This window comes from Cydia amplana, chromosome 25 (genome assembly GCF_948474715.1).
Source record: "Cydia amplana chromosome 25, ilCydAmpl1.1, whole genome shotgun sequence".
Taxonomy (NCBI): domain Eukaryota; kingdom Metazoa; phylum Arthropoda; class Insecta; order Lepidoptera; family Tortricidae; genus Cydia; species Cydia amplana.
The window spans coordinates 4,225,939-4,247,376 of NC_086093.1; the positions used below are offsets into that span (position 1 = coordinate 4,225,939).

Here is a 21,438-nt window from a genome sequence, read left to right on the forward strand (position 1 = left end):
TGCGAATTACCTATTCACACGTGTATCGAACAACGTTTTACAGTACATATGGCCCTTTAAACTTTTGACATCGCACAAAAAGTACTATTTTACGCACTAGTGCGTGAAAATAGGGCCATATGTACTGTAAAGTATATTTAAAAATGATACTTAAGAGATAAATATTTACAAGGCCGCACAAATCTTTAGTTTTTACAAGGTTGCTTAACGATAAGAATGGGTAATCTTCTGGTAATAAACTTGACTGAACAGTATATGATGGTCGCGCTCTACGTGACAGCGTGATAGTTACATTGGCTGTCTCTTTCAATTGCAGAGTGTTAAAAAGTGACGTTTATATTATCAGATGGATAATCTAATCCATCATACGCTTGATGTTAGATTATTACGTCACAAAAATATAATAATGCAGATTAGTGAATTTAGGTTTTGTTTTGATACTCTAATTAAATAAAATTTAATGAATCCCTACTAATATTAGGAATACGAAAGTAACTCCGTATGTATCTTACCTCTTCACGCTTAAACTTTTAGATGCAGATGCAGGCAGATGATAAATTAATAAAAATACAATAAAAATTTTACGACTGGTCTGGCCTAGTGGGTAGTGACCCTGCCTGTGAAGCTGCGGTCCTGGGTTCGAATCCCGGTAAGGGCATTTATTTGTGTGATGAGCACAGATACTTGTTCCTGAGTCTTTGCATATTATATATATATATATATATATATATATATATATATATATCGTTGTCTGAGTACCCACAACACAAGCCTTCTTGAGCTTGTGGGACTTCGTCAATCTGTCTAAGAATGTCCTGTAATATTTATTTATTTAAAAAAACTCACCTTCATAATCCAAATACTCTTAGCACCAACAAACAATCCGTGCCTAGCGCAAACAGCTTGCGGCGTAATCTCAGCTATAAACACGATAGCCAGCGTTGATCCTATAACAGCCACCAACCCAGACGTCAAGTCATCCAGAATCACTGTAAAAGTGCTATTAACAGCAACGTTACTCAGCAAAATCGTGCAGAGGAGATAGTTTCCATGCGCTCTGACAGGCATGATCGCTCTTGCGTATTTCCTTTCCTTCTCTGTACCCGTATTCGCTATGATTTTTAGTTCCGTTCTATCTAAAGCCATCAGACCTAAGTTCAAGCCTGAGAACAGTGAAGCTAGTAATAGTAGGATAATGATCAAGATGATAGAAACCCAGAGAGGTAGCAATTTGTGGTGGGTGCCAAGTATCTTCCAAGTGTCACTGCCTTGGTGCTTAAAAGGGCGTGAGGGGGAGTCTCTAACACAGAAGTAGAATTTGTGGCCTTCGGGCGTGTCTGCGGGGTAAGGCGCTTTCAGGGATATGAAGGCGTTTTCTTCGGTATCCACTTCTACCTGAAAAAAAAAGGTTATTATAAATTAAATATTCAATTTACATTACTTATATGCGGACCAGAGGGCCTACCGCGAACACCAACAATCAAAATTTCTTTACCAGCCCCTCTATCGCTTAAATATGCATAAGTGATAGTGAGGCAGAATACGAAATTTCGATATTTGTGTTTCGCGGTAGGCCCTAGTGGCGGGGGCATCAAAAGAACTTGATTTTCACCGGCTTGCCAGATTCAAGCAAATTAACAAACATGGATAAAAGCAGACCAAGTTAACTCTTTGGATGAAAATTCTTTAAAAAATGACAATATTCTCGTAAAATTAAAATACATACCTTATAAGTCTCATCCAATAAGTGCACACACTCATCACCGTACGCAGACTTAGTATGTGTAAACGCAATTTCCATACCCTTAACAAAATTCTCTCCAAACAGCCTCAATTGAAAGTTAGTATTTCTTAACACACTAGGTATCATCTCATCCACAATCTTAGGTTCCTTCTCAGACTCTTCAATTCTAAAACCTACTAGTTTGATATTGTTTATCACGTTTGCGTTTTTAGGGCCGAGGCTAGTGTCTGATGGGTTGACTGTTGAGTTTTCTGTATCACGTCTAGGTCTTGAAAGGGTCTCGTTTTCTGTGTCCTGGAATTCTCCCCATTCAGAGTTGAGTTCATTGCTGGGTTCTGATACCTGTAAGAAAATGTTTTATTTGAATCTTTTTTATCAGTCACGATTAAACCTAGAGGGCTACCTCGGGTAAAAAAAAAACAGTTTTGTATATTTGCCTCTCTAACATACGAGAGCAATAGACGAACGAATTCATGAACATGAACACTCATGAACGAAAAAATGGTTCGCAGTTATAGCCACGTTCACTCTGTAGGTATGCAAAGGTAGGGTTTCAATAAAAAAACACTTCGGCTTATCCAACGGGTGCTCAGCAGCTTCTTACCAGGGATGTTGCGAACATCCGCGTCCGCATCCGCAACCGCGGAACTTCCGCATTATTTTCAACATCCGCATCTGCATCCGCATCCGCATAAAATCGATGCGGAGCTTATGCGGATGCGGATGTCGAAGAAGTCGGTACAGGAACGCATAATTATTATGCTTATTAATAAAAAAATACACTTCTAAAAACTATTGTTTTATTGTAGGGTTCCATCAAGTATTTCGCTTTCCAAAAGGGTTCCGTCAAAAAAAAAAGATTGAGAACCGCTGGTCTAGATCCAGAAAAGTCGGCTAAGTTACTGTTTATTAAATATAACGCACCTATATTCTTGATCAAATACTAAACGCTTGGTTTTTTTTTTAATAAAAAAAATACTAAAAATGTAATATTTGACGTTTTCTAAGTACCTAATCTTGACATCCGCATCCGCATCCGCATCCGCTGATGTGAGCCTTTAAATATCCGCATCCGCATCCGCGGATGTCAAAAAATCTGCATCCGCAACATCCCTGCTTCTTACCCCGCCAGCCCGACTGAAGAGTATACAAAATTTCATCAAAAGAAAGAAAGAATGAAAGAAAGAAAGAAAGAAAGAAAATACATTTAAATTATTTACGTCAAACCAAACCAGTTAATTACATAGAATACATAGATGAGATAGACGTTAATTAAAGAACATGGAGATTTTGACAAATCAACAGACAGATACAGGGCCCCTATTCGACATGTGCAACTGTCAGATTTCGCGTCATTTGAAATTCAACTGCTGAAGTTCATTTGAAGTTCATCAAGTGCTGAAGTTCATTTGGTACAAACAATAATTTAACAAAAAACAACTTTGTTTTATTATTACTTTAAGGTTTATAATGGTTTGGTTTGGTTGTCACCTAACTGTGGATTGCTAATGTCAAATTTTGACAAGTAATGATTCCAAAGGTAGACTTGGTTCTCTATGACCTTCGGTACCATCTTGGAGTTTTTGACGTGCGAAAGGGTAATTTATAGCAAAGAGTAAAACTTTTTTTTTTCAGTACGTAAGTTTACATGAATTAATGACATCTTGTGAGCGATAGACCAACGAATGCGCTGTAGGCGATGCGGCGGCGAGTAGTGGAACTTACGTGACAATTTCCATCAATCAAAAAGGGACTACATTGCTGATGGTCGATAAAGGCTATTAATAATTGAATTTTAACAGCAAGAATGCCTTATTGACAAGCGATCTTTTTGTTGAACCCACACCTACACGTCAAATAATGCTTGCTCCACACATTCTCCTATAAACGCTCAAAATTGTAAAAAAATTAAACAATTTACTCATCACCTCTCTCAACTCAAGCTGCCTATTTCTAAACCACGTTAATAAACCACAAGTTGTACCTTAAGAGCCTCCTGTTGGAGCTGAGATTTAAATATTTTAGGTAAATATACCCGTCTCGCTAACGGAAGCGGCACCTAAAACTAATGCGATAAGGACAAGGTGAAAAATCCTGCGTAAAAATCTCAAATATCGAGGTCGAGTACGAAACCTCCTGTTTCCTGTTTACTTTTAACTGTTTCCTCCTCCAAAACTTAACCAATCGTAACCAAATTTGGAAATCTAAATGATTATGAAATTATCTGTGTCGGACCGTTTTGCTTTTTTGGCTAATTGATATCAGTTTTGAATACCACGCCTCTCATTGCGGCATAGTCAATTAGGCCATTTTGGCCATTTTTTAAGGGCTCTAGCGCCTTAAAAAACAAAAATATCAAAAAAAGCAAAACGGTCCGACACCGTTATTGACAATATTAATCTGTGTTAAAAAAATCATTGCTCTAGCTTCAAAACCCACGGAGGAAACAGTCGAGTACGTTTGTATGGAGAAATGACCACTCCTGTTGGCTCTTAACACATTTCGTAAACCACATATTCAGAAAAGTCCGTATTTTATTACTAAGTGGAACATGAATAGCTTGTATTACTTTTTTGGCATAAAAGTAATCTAAATTAGTCAAAATATTTTGACTAAATATTGCGCTACTGCTACCTACTATATAGGTACCTACTACCTTAGTAACTTGGTAACTTTGTCAGTCACCAACTATTTTGATGCTACCTACAAAGAGCATCAAAATAGTTGGTGACTGACAGGTCAGGCTTCGGTCTTGGTAAGTAATATAGTCAAATACAGTAGGTCATAAGACCTAACATTACTACCAAGACCTAAAAGTACCTATTGTTTAATATGTATCTACTCAGAGATGATTTTTAATTAAAGGAGATTAAATACATATATGTTATTCAACTACAAATAAAAAAATTAGATCTATTTCAGTTTACACATTTTTTTTCGTTTAATTTTAATAAAACATTAAAGTTTTTAAGCATTCAACTTTATTTAATTTTCTTCACTTTATTATTTTCTGATATTTAAGTAGGTATGGTGTTTCAGGTTGGTAACAGGAAATAAGAAAACCACACCTCTCCAAAAACTCTGCTGGTGATTCACATCTGTAAGTTTAAATATGAAACATGATAAAAACACTTAAATTAAAAACTTAATGTCTGGGAGACCGAGTTTTGCTCGGGAAACATATAATAACCCAAAAATGCGTTTTCCCAGAGATAAAACCTAGCTAGATCGATTTTGCGCCCCCGTAAACCTCCATATAGCAAATTTCATCTAAATCCGTTTAGAGCCGTTCCCGAGATCCCCGAAATATATATACATATAAATAAATAAATAAATTTACAAGAATTGCTCGTTTAAAGGTATTAAAAACTTATAAATAAATTATTAGCCCTAAATCCTGGTAGTGAGTGTAGTGACCTACCAAGTGCGGTAGGGTGCCCTTCTCCAGGCTGCCCGCTTGCCCCGCTGGATAAGAATGCTGATCCGCATCATCAAAAGCATACAGATATAAAGCGCTTTGACAGCTCCTCATAGAGGCAACGCGCGCTAGGCCGCACGCAGATCATGAACATGAAATATTGTTCGCTATAATATTAAAATCATAGGTATTAGACCTATGATTTTACTATTATAGCGAAAAGTTAGCAGGAGACGGCCGTGCCGTGGTCGTGATAGGTACAGCATGCGTGGACCAGACAAGCAAACCCTGAATTATGTCCCTACCTATTTGACTATACCTTTGTTCACCATTATGTTCACCTATGTATATTTACTCTTCTTTCCAAGATAATCATCTTTTTCAAGATGTAACCCGTATAATCGGGCTGTATAATTGCCTCAATTTTTTTTACACAAAGTTGTATGTAATCTTAATTCGATAATTAATGATGTTTTACATATTTATCATATACTATTTTGCAAATTTTTCTTGGATATTTGTACGTTGTTTATTTCGATTGACGATTACTATGACAGCGTTTTTTTTTTCTTTTTTGGCATTTACTACAGTAGCCAGTGTCATGTCGATATAAAAACACTTTAAAAATGGAAAGGTTGAGTCCTCAATACAGTGACATTATAACTCAAACAAGAACCATCCAAAGGGGGGTGGGGGGAAATTTCGTTATCTGCCTCTCTATCACTCTTGCATATACGAGCGAAATTTAATGGTGGCAGATAACGAAATTGGTATCGCGGCAGGCCCTCTTTAAACAAACCGCCTTGATTCATCAATGTTATATTTATTAGGAACAAACGTTGACTGCCGACTGTTCTATATATTATACTACTCTTTGCTGCCCACTTCTAGCGCTGGCGGTACACCGCGAAAATCAGTAAAATGCTGCAAATGGTGTTAAAGGTCTGAAAATCGGTACGATTGATCTTTAGGACATTTGAAACAATTTGACCCGAAGCGCCAACAAATAAAAAAAACGAGAGGAGTTATGACGTCATGTTTTTTTGTATGAAATAAAAAAAAATGTTTAGAAACCTATCGTGTATGGTATTAAACGAAAGGGCTTTCTGAGCCAATGCTAAAAATATATCACATAGTTACATTTCAGTCATTTTGTTTAAATTATAATAAAAATAGTTTTCAAAACATACCAAGTTTGGGCTTCTCCAGATACAATACCATAATTTTTTTTTTGTAAAATATACCTCAAATTATCCCTAATATCCTCATATCTAACCCTAATAAAGCAATTTTGAAATTATTTACATTTAGGTTTTTTTTTTAATTTTTCAATTTTACAAAGTGTAATAATAGCCCTGCCGAATTACTCAATACGAGTAATAATGTCATTCGGGTAAAATAAGAGTATTGAAACTTGCTTTTTCTACTCCCGTACTTTTATTTGTCATTTAAAGGGTCGTGCACACACCTTTAAACCCCTAACTTATAGTTATCAACACAAGTCTTTAGTCTATTCCCCAAAAAAAATATTTGTGCATACACGCAGTATCTTTTTGGCACTTTTACGATACTTCGTGTAATCACCACTTAAAAAATATTGTATGGAATACATTGTTTCCAATCTAATTTTAATTGTCATTTCTGACAGATGAGTAAACCATATACATGTTTTGGTTAATGGTACGATTATTTTCATCTTTATAGGGCTGTATCTCCTAAACCGTGCGTCGTAGCACAAAAATAATCAAATTTTCGTTCCCCTTTGAAACTCCTAAGTAATATTTAGAAAATACAAAAAACAAAAAAATAAAGATTTTTTTTTATAGGGTTGTATCTTCTAAACCGTGCGTCGTAGCGCAAAAATATTAAAATGTTCATTCCTCTGTAAGAAACCCTAATTAATATTTAAAAAAAACACAAAAAAGAGATTAAAAAACACAAAAAAAAAACTTTATAATGCTGTATCTCCTAAACCGTGCGTCGTAGCGCAAAAATAATCAAATTTTCGTTCCCCTTTAAGGAACCCCTAAGTAAGATTTAAAAAACACAAAAAAAGAAAAAAAAAAAGAAAAAAAAAGAAAAAGAGGAAGAAAAATATTTATAGGGCTGTATCTCCTAAACCGTGCGTCGTAGCGCAAAAATAATAAAATTTTCGTTCCCCTTAAGAATCCCACGCACTGTCCTATCACATTAGGACATGAAACAATCATCATCATCCATTTTTATTATTATTTCATTGCATTTCAAAGTAAGTGCTTGGTCGTAGAAAAAGTATTGTATGCAACGTTGTTTAACTGAGTCAAAAAATACTAGTGGCGTCTTTATTAACAATTTTCGGTTGTTGTTTGTTGTTATTGTTACTCACGCCACTCGCCTTTTTTGACCTCTCTTAAACAACAGTTGCATAAAATACTATTACATGTTCCTTTGGTAATATCTAAGCTTTAAGTAAGAAAAAGTTCTGATGAGTGGGGGGCGGAGAACTCGGGAAAGGGGGGACGTTAAAGGTGAGTTTTTTCGGTTAATTCTTTCTTAATTATTACATAGACAATTTTTACTACGACTTATAGATTCCGAGATATAAGCGACTTTCTGAAAAAAACCGTTATATATTAATTTTATGCTTTCTTTTTAAATATTTAATTGAGAGATTCATAGATCACACTATGTAAAATTGAAAAATAAAAAAAAAACCTAAATGTATATAATTTCAAAATTGCTTTATTAGGGTTAGATATGAGGATATTAGGTATAAGATTAGAGGTATATTTTACAAAAAAAAATTTGCCGTATTGTATCTGGAGAAACCCAAACTTAATTGGTATGTTTTGAAAATTATTTATATTATAATAAAAAAAAAATACTGAAATGTAATGATGTGATATATGTTTGGAATCGGCTCCTAAAGCCCTTTCGTTTAATACCAAACACGATAGGTTTTTAAACAATATTTTTTTATTCCTTACAAAAAAAGATGACGTCATAACTCCTCTCGTTTTCTTTTTATTTGTTGGTGCTTCGGGTCAAATTGTTTCAAATGTTCTACAGATCAATCGTACCGATTTTCATACCTTTAACATCATTTGCAGCATTTTACTGAATTTCTCGGTGTACCGCCAGCGCTATATAGGTATACTTGGTCAACCAGATCTTGACAGTAGACAAAGGCGGCAATTTTGAAAAATGTAGGCGCGAAGGGATATCGTCCCATGGAAGATTTGAATTTCGTGCCTTTTTTACTGACAAGATTTGGTTGACCAGCTATATACATATTATACTACTCTTTGCCTACGCCTTTGTTTTAAACTTTTTTTTAACAAGTTTTCACAGACAATTAAAAATTTGACATAGACACATCAAGGCGGTTTGTTTACAAAGGGGCCTATCGGGAAGTGCGAAAATCGAAACTCAGCTATTTGCCTCTATTTGCTTATTTTTTTTCTGGTTTGATTGATAACAAAGTTTGATTTTAATAGTAATTTGAGTGAGACCCAAATTGTTGGTCAGGAATGACCGAGCGATGAGATACTGTGCTGTATGTTTTGTTTCAGTATCAAATGCATACACCCACACACGAGGACGTGTGTAGCGCAGGACGGCCGTGTCGGAGCGAGACACCAGAAAGACGTATTGCAGCATTACAGTTCATAGTTAGACGCCTGTAAAAGTCGATTAGCAATGTTTGACTATGTATTATTTGCTTGTAACGAAATAATGAAGCTGCGTAGTGAGTAACGCCACCATCTATTGGCGTATTATTGAACTAAAATGACAGGTAGAAGGCTTTGGAACGTCAAGATGTGTATCTTGAGTGAAGGTAGGCACGAGCAGGCATTTTTGTCGTTATGTTGGTAGACTGGTCAGGCAGGTTTACCAACTTGAATTGGAGGCGGGAGCCGTTGGCTCCGCCGCTGGAACTGGCTTCAGTCTTCTTGATCGGACCGCGCTAGAGATCGGACGTTAGCCAAGCTCGTGCCTAATTCGCTACGTTCCTGAAGGCTTACACCTGAAGGATTATTCTGAAAGCTTATAGATTCTCACGTTCTTTAACCGTTTAGCTAAGTGTTTTATTCCAAGTGTTATTTTGATTTCTTATGTGCCATTAGAAGCTTACTTTTGTAAAATAAAGAAACTATGTGTTGTTTTGAAAAGATGTGTCCCGCCGAGTTTGTTGCCGGGTTAAATCTTCTCGGGTCAGAGGTGTAGGGTTGGAGCCGGTGTAGTTTGACTTAAATAAAGATTTGAACGATTTCATGTGATCTTTTTATTTTTATCGAATCCGATTCCATCGTAAGATCGTTGTTATTTTGATTATCTAGTACTGAAATAATAGTAGGCACTAGTATGGTTAATGAGTCCGAATGTTTATCTCATGCGTTGGTAGCATACCTACTATTTTGGCTGTGAAGTAATACATCTAGGTACTACCCCCACGCGCCCACCGCCAGGACCATCCGTCGCCGATATATATATATATTATGTACCTAAACATATTACTTTTCTAAAAAAAGGACTGAAATCTAGTGCTGCGAAGAAACGGTATTTTTGTTCGGCTTTTTTGTTGCTATTTTGGCATATGGATACATGGTAGAAGAAGTAAGTATGGAATCCTCCTCCGTTTTGCGTGGTCCGACGCACCTGGCCGGGTTTTCGCGATTTTCCGTCAATGTCTGTCAATACCTTATTTCTTACGAACACCTAAAATAATAAGTTTAAAATTAATCTCAATGTCTCCAGTTTGCTGTTCATTCAAACTGACAAAATCCAAATTTCTGAGGCAATATACGACCGCTGTCTTATATAAGCCATTAAAATTCATCATGAATAACCCCACGTTGCGTTGTTATAAATTTAATTAAATAAATAATTATTGTATTTAATTTATAACAACTAATTAGGCATAGCGTCCAATTTAGAATATGACACAGGCACTAGTTCTTACGAATTTTACCTTAATTTATTAATCAAAGGACCTGAGGTAAAAGTGAGAAGAGGTTAATAAGCAGATGCACCAGCTAGTCGCCGACGCTCCGCTTCCCCCGGGATTAGCCCTTAAGCCTGCACCTAACAGACTGGCTCATAGGGGGCTATGAGCTTGCTGTTGCGTCAATTTTCATTTTTAGAAAAAAAAACTAGTCTACTAACTACTAACAACACAATAAATGCTTATTTTGCCGCATTCTTCACTATCTCTCCCTATTTCACTGCCATCTAACCCAGAGGACAAAAATATAGCTTATTGTGGCTACTGGCTACTCCGTCTTCCTCATGACTCATGATATTTTACTTCACCATAAAATAATTGGTGTAATATCAAATGATATTTTTCACACAAGTTACAAGAAGTTCATTGCTAAGAGCTGGGGTTTTTTTTAATTCTGGACAATTGTCATATATTCGTTTTCATGATAGATCTACACCAACGCAACTGCATGTCATGTTCTTGCGGTTTATTTTTATAACGCCAAGATCGAAATTTGACTGTTAACTCCATCTTGCGTCGAGTAGGGGAATCAAAAAACTATAGAAAATAGAAATGCAGTTTACTCTATGCCATAGAATCCCCTTTTAAACGTCATAAATCCAAACATGGCGGCCATACCAATAGACAACCAAGTCTAGCGATGAAATGATTTGTTTACATGAGATTCACTGACAGGTGACACACTTTACCTATTCGACAACCCATGATTGTTCAGATTCAAATGAACTTCAACATGCGACGTCAAAAGTGGCATGTCGAATAAGGCCCCAGGTCAGTCAAGCCATGGGCAAATAGGTAACTATAGCTATAGTGATCTTGAAATTGACGTTCTCAATGCCGTTAGCTATAACTTGCGTCTTAATACCATTTTAGCACATAAGCCTGCAATATTGGTACGAGCTGTGGTTCAAATCCGAGAGACTCCGGTTTAGATAGGTACTTACCTAGAAGATATACTTATATCTTCTTTCTTTCTATGGGTACATTATAAGCTTATGGACGTACCGTACTATCCACTAGCCTATTCGGCAGATAAGCCCAGGTCTCGACCACGACGTCACTGACGTCACTAACGGCGTCACGGTTCCTGTTGACGTCGACGTCATTCCGCAGACCGTTGACGTCACTGTAGTCACTGACGTTGTCGACGTCGGTGACGTCGTCCAGGAGTTCCAGGTTTTCCAGCTGCTTGCTGAAACAAAGATATTTTTTAATGCGAGAACTAAATTCACATGAAAAGACAAAAGATTAATTTCCGAAATGTGGTGGAAAAAAATCATGGGTTCAAACTTCGATTGTGCTGTATAGAGCAGAAAAATATCGTACTTGAAAATAATGCACAAAGATGACTAAAAGTTCCGCCAGGATGTCAGGATGGGTTATTCCCACTATATAGTTACCACCGAGTTGTTACCACTGGTAACTACTGGGAAGAATAATTCCCAGTCACCACCAACTCGATTGAACTCTAAAAAAATGTTGGTGGCTACTGATTCCCACTAAAACATTCACCACACCAAAAAATTCCCATCTTTTACCAAACCACCGACCAAACCACCAAACCGAGTTGGTGTTCTAAAATCTTAAGTTTTGCTTAAAATACCAGAGACTTTTGTTCAGTAACAGAATAAATTCGGTATTCGGTAATCAATAAATAAGAGGTATATTTTCCATGACACTAAAATTATACACGTCGGCTTGAAAACATCCTTTCATTTCGTTCCGCAGTTAAAAATATCATTCGTATTTTAAAATAAGAAATAGGTCATGAACATTGTGGCATCTTTTTAGGTATTTAGGTACTTGGGTAGTGTAAAAACGTCGAAACCATTTTTTTTGTGATCCATACTAAATTGAAGCACTTATTGGTTAATTCAAAGACAATATAACACGAGTTTTCTGTATTAATAATGAATATTTAAGTATCAACAAATCTAGGAATACAAAGATATTAAAATAAATAGTTACTTACTCCCTTCACCCCCTACCCCCCTCGTCGTGGAGTGACCCATTTTATAGAGGACAGATATTCTTTCCGTCTGTTACACACTTTATAACTAGCGGCCCGCCCCGGCTTGGCACGGGTTAACAAATTATACATAAACCTTCCTCTTGAATCACTCTATCTAGATCTACTAAAAGAAACCGCATCAAAATCCGTTGCGTAGTTTTAAAGATCTAAGCATACATAGGGACAGACAGCGGGAAGCGACTTTGTTTTATACTATGTAGTGAAGAGTAAAATGTAGATTGACTACAGCGCTAATGAGAAGTGGATTCTGCCGAAAATAGTATCAGTAGCTACATAAACAAAATATTGTTTCCCTTAATGGACAACGGTATGACCTCTAGAGCAGCGGTCGGCAACCCGCGGCCCGTGAACCTGTCACTTGCGGCCCGCGAGCCTCCCTGTCTATTTTGTATGTAATATTGACAAACGATAATATCTGATAAAGTCATAAATATTAACAAAGTGCGGCCCGCGTCAACTTCGTTACCTTCTATGTGGCCCTTGGCTGCTAAAAGGTTGCCGACCGCTGCTCTAGAGTATAGATAGCGACAGTTGTTCAGTACTAACCTAAAGTTTAGTTTAGGTAATGTTTAGGTTCTAATCATTCAGTGTATCGCATGTATCTATCAAAAATGATGTATTCCCATATGCATCGTTCCCATCTGTCTCCGCCTCATGTGTAGAGGTCTCGTGGGGCGTGGACAAATGGGAATACACCAAAAAAAAATCTACATGCGCGACGAGTATCAGGAGGTTTGTGTGTCCTGACCTAGTAGCACGGTCGCAGTTTTATCATTTATCACCACTCCTGTCACGTTCTAACAAGTATGTAAGTGCGAAAGTGACGGGCATAGTGATAGTCGATAAAAATGAAACCGTGCTGAGCCCGCGGGCTTTACTATCTACACGAGTATAAATTACGCTACCAGCTAACGCACTATTAGTTTAAGCGTTTAGCACACTTTCAGGAACTATGGCAATGTCATGTTTGGAGTAGCGCTAATTGTGTTAACCGATATGTGAGTCAGAGCCACAGATAACGAATAAATGAACATACGCATGTTTTAATCTGGCTATTTTCCACCAGTATGTGTTCTTTAATTAGATAAATCATTGACAGTAATGACAGTGGGTATTGAAGGAGCCATTTTTACCCAAAAATTGATAATAGGGAATATTACGCGAAACTCTGCGTAGGGGACGGCACTCCCACAATCAAAGGGTCTACCGCAAACGAGAGAGTCGACGTTTTGTTATGTAATCTCTCTATCACTCTTGCATATTCAAGCGATAAAGAGGCAGACACCGAGTTTCGATTTCGCGTTTCCCGGTACCTACGCCCTTTGTAATCAAACCGCCTTGATGTATCAATGTCATATTTTATACTGTCTGTGAAAACTTGTCAAAAAACAGTTTAACCTTTTGGATACCAATGACCGATATATCCGCACCGTGGGTTCAACGCCAAAGACCGATTAATCGGTCACAGACCACAGAGCAACTACGTGCATATATGTACATAAAAGTTCAATTCCAGTTTTGACACTTCGGTGACGTGGCGTCAGCGTGACAGCTTTTGTGTTTGACACGGCGTCGAAAAGGTTAAGCCTTAAGGCACAGTATTTAGAAGTTGCTCTATGGTTTACAAAAGGCGCTAGTGCTGCACTCTGGCGGCAAAACATTGCAGTAATACTCCCTATTCCCTAATTAAGGCTAGAGCACACCGGCTGCGTGTGCACGTCTACGTCTACGCACACGAATCCGGTGTGCACATGCCTTAGTGTAAGGCCTGAGTAGACGCTCGGAGCGGAGCGTTCGGCGGGGCGTGCAGCGTGGCGTCGGGGTCAGGAGTAATTTGAGCAGCGTGCACTAAGGCCGCTCCTATACGTTTGCATTTGTTTAACATGCACGCCGCACGCCCCGCCCCGCTGGACGCCCAACTCCTTACACTTATACATATAAAGGTAATTGCTTTGTTTACATTCTTGGCATTTCTCTGAACTCTTCATTACACCCGCGTAGCGTAGCGTCAGTAGCCGTCTCATATGAGTCACGTATTACACTTCCCACTGATAAGCGATTAGTGTGAGACGTTATTGTTTTGTTTATGCACCCCTGCATGACATGGCATGAGTACGAGTAATGATATTTATGTCGCGTAGTGACGTACAGGTGAGAGTGATGATAAATATATGTCACTTACTGACATGACAACTAAGAGTGAGAGTGAATGAAATTGTTCTAACTTCCAACGATTAATTCTTAATAAGCCAACGATAGCAAGGACCGCGCGGCTTGCTACGGATTTGAATCAAGTTTTCCATACCTATGTAATTTGTAAAATACTCATTATCATTAGTAATTACCGCCGTCTGGTCAGCTGAACTAAATAAATTAATTGCGGTTGCGGATGTTACGATTTTATCACGTGCACTCATAAATGCAAACCTGCGTTTTATCCTCCTACGTCCCTATGTCCTTTAAAAAAATCTAATTTTTCTCAAACATGCAATGAAATGTCGTCGCTCCGGGCGTTATATCAGACTTCGAAGTATCACGTTTAGGGCGGAGCAACTCCAGAGAACTGTAAAGGAATTTCATACGAAATTGAAGGCCTAGGCCGGGAAGTAATTTTTTTTTAATTCTAATGTAAGCATGGGGTCTGTGTCCATGAACAGGCTAAACAGTCGATTTTTTTTTTTTTTTTGTAATTTTTGAATGGTTATCGGACCAAAATATCCGTGTTAATGCCTGTTATACACGAACGTACTGATATTAAGATTCTTAATTAAGAATACTTACGAATCTGTATGATTCAATGTGTTAATGAATAAATTTAAAATCTTGTCTATACGTAAGTCACCAGAGACCATAGACAATATTTAAAATCCTCTGCATTTATTTTATTTATTGAAATTGAGATTCTTATTATCAGGTTGTGTATAATGGCCCTAATAGGGTCTATTCGAACACTACACAAGCGAAATACGGACGACTTCCGTAAAAAAAAAGTCATTATGGCAGGATTGGAAGGAAAATTAAAAAACTTTTGTCGTGTAGCTATTTGTGGTTGATATTTATAATTTGTTTTTTGAGTGGTGAATTTTTTTATTTCATTGCATATGTTTGAGAAAAGCACTATACATGCCTAGCCGTGAAAAGGTCTTGCCGACTTCGTATCACTATCCGTCTATACCTACTCACCCGGCAAGCCCTTCTTTCCCGGCGTCTGCAGTAATGTACTATTAAATTATAACGGAATAAAAGAAGGTTCTACATTCAAAACTGCACAAACTACTCTGGGACTCGGGAGGAATTCATTATTCTGACTATTGCATACAATCTTTCACATCAAGCATAATATGGGTTAATCAACTTTTTCTTGTCACACGTTGCTATGGTTGCGGTCTCCTGAGTCACTCTTAAAATTCTAGGTTTTTCGTATTTAAATGAACCAAACTTGCATTTTATGGTAGTTATAAAACCTTTCCATAATGGGACATCCACTGAGCATGTTAGTAGAACATGGTACAGCAGTTCTTCTAACAATCTATGCGACTCACAGAACAAGTAGAATGGCGATGCGAGCAGGGTACGTGTCGCCGCCGGTTATGAGCAAACGCTCGCATGCTAGTACTCGCCGGCGGTGACCGAAAAACGTAAACATGCCTTTTGCGCCACAATAACGTTCAGATTAAGAAGCCAGACATCAAATCTGTCTAAAGGAGGCGTATCCATTCACCAGGCACACAAGTTTTTACTACCGTTGCGCGAGAAATGTGGAAATGTGGAGAGGAACGAGCGGCGACACCGGTTCCGATACTAACTGCGCGCGATAGCCGTTCTAACCTCTTTAATATGTTCTGTGATGCTACTATTATCTCCTCGCTGATGGGAGAGAATAACAACAAGAAATAGTTGATTGACCCATATTCTTATGAAATGACAATACTTGCCGAGGACCAGCCAAAAAGCCCCCGTCAAACGCTAAACAATAAACCCGTTTGGCATCAGTCAACATCCCAATTGTATTTTTAGTTGCACAAACTCTCGGCGCCAATTGGACTGATTGGTATGAATGAGAAACAAAAGTGGGGTCGCTGTGCGTTGACCTGACTGGACATTGTTGTCATACATATGTCGGCGGCCGATCGTAAGATCAGGCATATCGTGAAATTCCTAGGCATATCGTGAAACGTGAAAATATTTGACCCGTTCCCTGAGTCGACGGAGCCCCGCTACGCGGGGTTCCTATTTCTGGGCAGTTTACCCTTCGGGCATCTAAAGCAACCTAACGAACCTATCCTACCTATATATTGGTTTAATGTCACTATCGTCAAAACATTACACAGGAACATTACGATCTGCCTGATGTTACGATCGGCGGCCGACACTTATACAATATGCAGCAAGCTTATTATTGAATGGTTTTATCCACGTGATAAATTAACTGTCACTTTTTAACACCGCGGGATAGAGAGTAACGGACACCGTTTATCACGCTGTCACGTAGACAAGAACGACCATCATATCCGTACAGAAAAGCGAGCGTTTTCTGATATTTACTTAGCGATTTAAAAGCGATAGAATTTGATTATTTTTACCTTATCCGACGTTTCAGCTGGGTTGAACCAGCTATGGTCACGGACGACTGTCGTAGACCCAGCAAAATGTCAACTGCGATATGATATGAGTCACAACACTAAACTACCCAAAAAAAACGGCCAAGTGCGAGTCGATCTTGCGCACGAAGGGTTCCGTACCATTAAGCAAAAAACGGCAAAAAAATCACGTTTGTTGTATGGGAGCCCGGAGCCCCACTTAAATATTTATTTTACTTTGTTTTTAGTATTTTTTGTTATAGCGGCAACAGAAATACATCATCAGTGAAAACTTCAACTGTCTAGCTATCACGGTTCATGAGTTACAGCCTGCATGGTGACATACAGACGGACAGACAGAGAGACAGACGGACAGCAGTCTTAATAATAGGGACCCGTTTTAACCCTTTGGATACGTAACTCTAAAAACGTTAACTTGGGGACCAGTGATTCACATGTTGAAACCAGGGGTTAGGGCTACAGTTACACATTATATATACGAGTAAATAAATCCTTGCGTGACTCACTGAAAGTCTGAGAGTCCGTCATGACGTCACTTCGTCAGAATCGCCAACGCATTCAGTCTTATTTAGTATGCAAAGTGTTGGTGTGAATGAATTTAGCGGCATAGACATGACTTCGCGTAGCAATCGTGGAAATAAAAACAGTTACAATGCCTACTTACTTAATATGGGGCATTATCTATGAAAAGGGACCTTATTGTCGATGGCGCTTACGCCGCACAGCGTCGCGCGGCATTGTATTTACCTATATCGGAGCTTCGTTAAATGGCGTTACCGCCATCGACAATAAGGTCCCTTTTCATAGATAAATAAATAAATAAATAAATATTAGAGGACATTTTACACAAATTGACTAAGCCCCACGGTAAGCTCTAGGCTTGTGTTGTGGGTACTTAGACAACGATATATATAATATACAAATACTTAAATACATAGAAAACAACCATGACTCAGGAACAAATATCTGTGCTCATCGCACAAATAAATGCCCTTACTGGGATTCGAACCCAGGACCGTGGCTTCACAGGCAGGGTCACTACCCACTAGGCCAGACCGGTCGTCAACGTCACATATTTAAATTTAATTTAAAAGTGGTGACTTCGAAAAGAAAGAGGTTCTCATGAAGTTTTGGTTATTTTTTATCTTTTTCATTCGGGACATTTTGAGTTTAAGTAGGTAAGAATAAGAAAAATGTCGTAACCCGTACTTTTCGAAATAGTTATTTTCGATACAAGTGCGAAAAAGAGGAAATTCGAAACGAGTGTTTTAAATCGACACGAGTTGCGAATTACCTATTCGCACGTGTATCGAACAACGTTTTACAGTACATATGGCACTTTAAAGTTTCGACATACGCACGAAAAGTGCTATTTTACGCACTAGTGCGGAAAAGTAACCCCATATGTACTGTAAATAACTATTTTTCGCTTATTCTCGCTCCCCTGTAAACCAATGTAAGGGCGAGTGGAGTGTGTATGAGCGAGACAGCGCTGTGCACTAAACAGCGATGTCCCGCTCACACACCATGATAAAGTATAAACCTTGATAACATGAAACAGTCACGCGACAGCACAAACTTATCGTTTTATACAAATCTGTTTAATGACCGAGTGGGATTATCTTTAGCACTTAACATTATTATGTCGGGCGAATACTGCTCATTATTATATTAATGGCTACGGCTCACGCAACTATTTGTTTACTAACTTTTGTGCAAAATTTAGCCATATTTCTACGTATTTTGCATGCTTGACAGCGCCACGCAAAGGAAGGTTATTTCTTTTTAAGCTACACGAAATATTCGCTAACGTCTGCGTAACTTACTTTCTATACATCTCGCTCGCACTAATATGCGAGTACGAGCGAGATTCATAGAAAGTAAGTTACGCACACACCAGCGAATATGTCATTGTCAAACTGGTGGTAGCCGTACTATTTATATCTAGTTGTGCATGTCTGAATAAAAGGATACCTATTTTTTTAAATATCTTTATTTTAACGTCGAAACTTAAATATAAATACAAACTGCATATGTAAAAAATAACTGTCTACTAAAACCCGTCCCGGGCTGCCCCCGACACAAAGGTGCCCATCACGCTCGCTGCGTTGCCGCGTTGGATTGCGATGGACAGTCTTTGCATCAGGAAAAGGAGCGGGGGGTCAAGGCCCCTTTCAAACAGGCGAGGACCCAGCTCCAGAAGGAAGGTCCCCTCAGGATAAATTGGATTGTTTACATTTCGATCAACTATAACGTCTGTAACGTTAAATTGAGCGCTGTTTACACCACTACCAACCCGTTATATTTGGACTAGCTACCCATAGCTTCTTTAATTACTCCAAATGTTTTTTCACACCTCCTATTCAGAAAAGAGCTTTTTCTTCCCTGCTAGGAGGGATCAAAGTAACACTTTTCTGTTCTAGCACACAATTTTTACATTTTTTGCACATTATTTTTTTAGCTTAAATAATCTGCTTAAGCATCAGATTGTGTCAACACTAAGATTTTTTTATTTTCCTCATAGTTGATGTGAATAGCAGTATGTGTCACACGGTATCAAAATTATTTCGTCTTGGGCGTTAACACTTGAATCCCTCATTACGCTCAGGATTCAATGTACGCCCTTGACGGAAATATATCATTTTGATCCCTTGTAACACAAACTACTATTTTAGCATTAGAAATAACACCGTCGAAGCAAGATTTTTATCGGGTACTTTATGCGATGTAATCAGTTAATCACATAATCTTAACTATCATGATTATGATCACTATACTTATTATTTACGTCAAAATCTTATCGCATTAAATGCCTGATTTTTTGAACCGCATGACAATTTTTGTGGAGTTCTTTTTAATCACTACATAGTATAAAACAAAGTCGCATCCCGCTGTCTGTTTGTCCCTATGTATATGCTTAGATCTTTAATACGGAACGGATTTTGATGCGTGTTTTTTGATAGATGGAGTAATTCAAGAGGAAGGTTTATGTGTAATTTGATAACCCGTGCGAAGCCGGAGCGGGTCGCTAGTTCTATAGAACTTTCTATAGGTACATCTCGCTCGCTCTTTAATGCGAGTACGAGCAAAAAACATTTATAAAGTAACTTACGCACACGCTAGCGAATATGTCAGTCAAAGGTGGTGACGGTGGTAGCCATATTGATCCTAATCCGATGATAAATCAAGTCATTGATAATTCGTAGCTGAATTGGTTTCCTAAATCCTACGTGACAGGCTACGCCTAGTGTAGGAACCGGTACAACCATGATTGTAATTGCTTCAAATGTACATAATTGCTGTCTTTTAGTTTTAAGACCAGTGTTATGTACCGGTCTACGTTTCTTCCTAAATCCCTGTGTACAATAAATAATTTTTACTTTACTTACTTTAATAGGACCGAGTGTAAATGTAACGTGTGTGAGTGATGGCGCAGTATATAATAAAAAGAGTACTTAAAACCCGCGTATTGATAACCGCCTTTTTGAAGTCGGATTAAAAATAAACCCAATTAATTGTCCCAAACACAAATTACTAGTAGTTTAGCCAACACAACAACATAGTTAACAATACCCATTAGTTTCGTCTGAACTTGAACCGTTATTATAAAAACCGGTATTTACCGGTTGGAATGAGCGCGTTCTGAAAATAAACGTTACGTCACATCAAATCGTCTACTGGCTGAATGCCGAGCGCCGTGGCTTTATGAGCGATTGTAAAAAAAGCGGCCAAGTGCGAGTCGGACTCGCCCATGAAGGGTTCCGTATTTAGGCGATTTATGACGTATAAAAAAAAACTACTTACTAGATCTCGTTCAAACCAATTTTCGGTGGAAGTTTACATGGCAATGTACATCATATATTTTTTTTAGTTTTATCATTCTCTTATTTTAGAAGTTACAGGGGGGGGGACACACATTTTACCACTTTGGAAGTGTCTCTCGCGCAAACTATTCCGTTTAGAAAAAAATGGTATTAGAAACCTCAATATCATTTTTGAAGACCTATCCATAGATACCCCACACGTATGGGTTTGATGAAAAAAAAATTTTTGAGTTTCAGTTCGAAGTATGGGGAACCCCAAAAATTTATTGTTTTTTTTCCATTTTTGTGTGAAAATCTTAATGCGGTTTACAGAATACATCTACTTACCAAGTTTCAACAGTATAGTTCTTATAGTTTCGGAGAAAAGTGGCTGTGACATACGGACGGACAGACAGACGGACAGACAGACAGACAGACAGACAGACATGACGAATCTATAAGGGTTCCGTTTTTTGCCATTTGGCTACGGAACCCTAAAAATGGCGCATGGAAAAGCGCGGGAAATTGTGGGGCTAATGAAATGGAAATGGTGTAATGTGATGTAAGTCTTGAATAATCGTAGGATTAGTACTTAATAGCCTTGCAAAAGATAACGCCAATATTTTAGTTTAGTGTTTTCTTTGATAACCTTGATTTAACACTAGTGACCTGCTTAACCTTTTCCACGCCGTGTCAAACACAAAAGCTGTCACTCAGACGCCACATCATTAAAGTGTCAAAACTGAAGTTGAACTTTATGTATATGCACGTAGGTCGATGTTGCTCTGTGGTCTGTGACCGATTAATCGCTCTTTGGCGTTGAACGTACGTTGCGGATATATCGGTCATTGGCGTC

General features: G+C 38.1%; 2 protein-coding genes across 3 annotated transcripts in view; both read right to left on the reverse strand.

Moving 5' to 3' along the window:
- LOC134659701 (unextended protein-like) overlaps nucleotides 1–2,105 on the reverse strand; it is a 41,044-nt gene extending 38,939 nt beyond the window's left edge. For both annotated transcript variants that reach the window (XM_063515390.1, XM_063515391.1), the window contains exons 1-2: nucleotides 1,727–2,105; nucleotides 847–1,395 (exon numbers count right to left, since the gene is read on the reverse strand). In XM_063515390.1, coding sequence (XP_063371460.1) covers nucleotides 847–1,395; nucleotides 1,727–1,870 — 693 coding nt within the window. In that variant the 5' untranslated portion in view covers nucleotides 1,871–2,105. The remainder of the gene's footprint in view (nucleotides 1–846; nucleotides 1,396–1,726) is intronic.
- Nucleotides 2,106–11,139: 9,034 nt separating this feature from the next.
- The window catches only part of LOC134659891 (uncharacterized), a 28,032-nt gene continuing 17,733 nt past the window's right edge, over nucleotides 11,140–21,438 (reverse strand). The window contains exon 2 of the mRNA XM_063515598.1: nucleotides 11,140–11,338. Within this exon, the coding sequence (XP_063371668.1) occupies nucleotides 11,140–11,338 (199 nt within the window). The remainder of the gene's footprint in view (nucleotides 11,339–21,438) is intronic.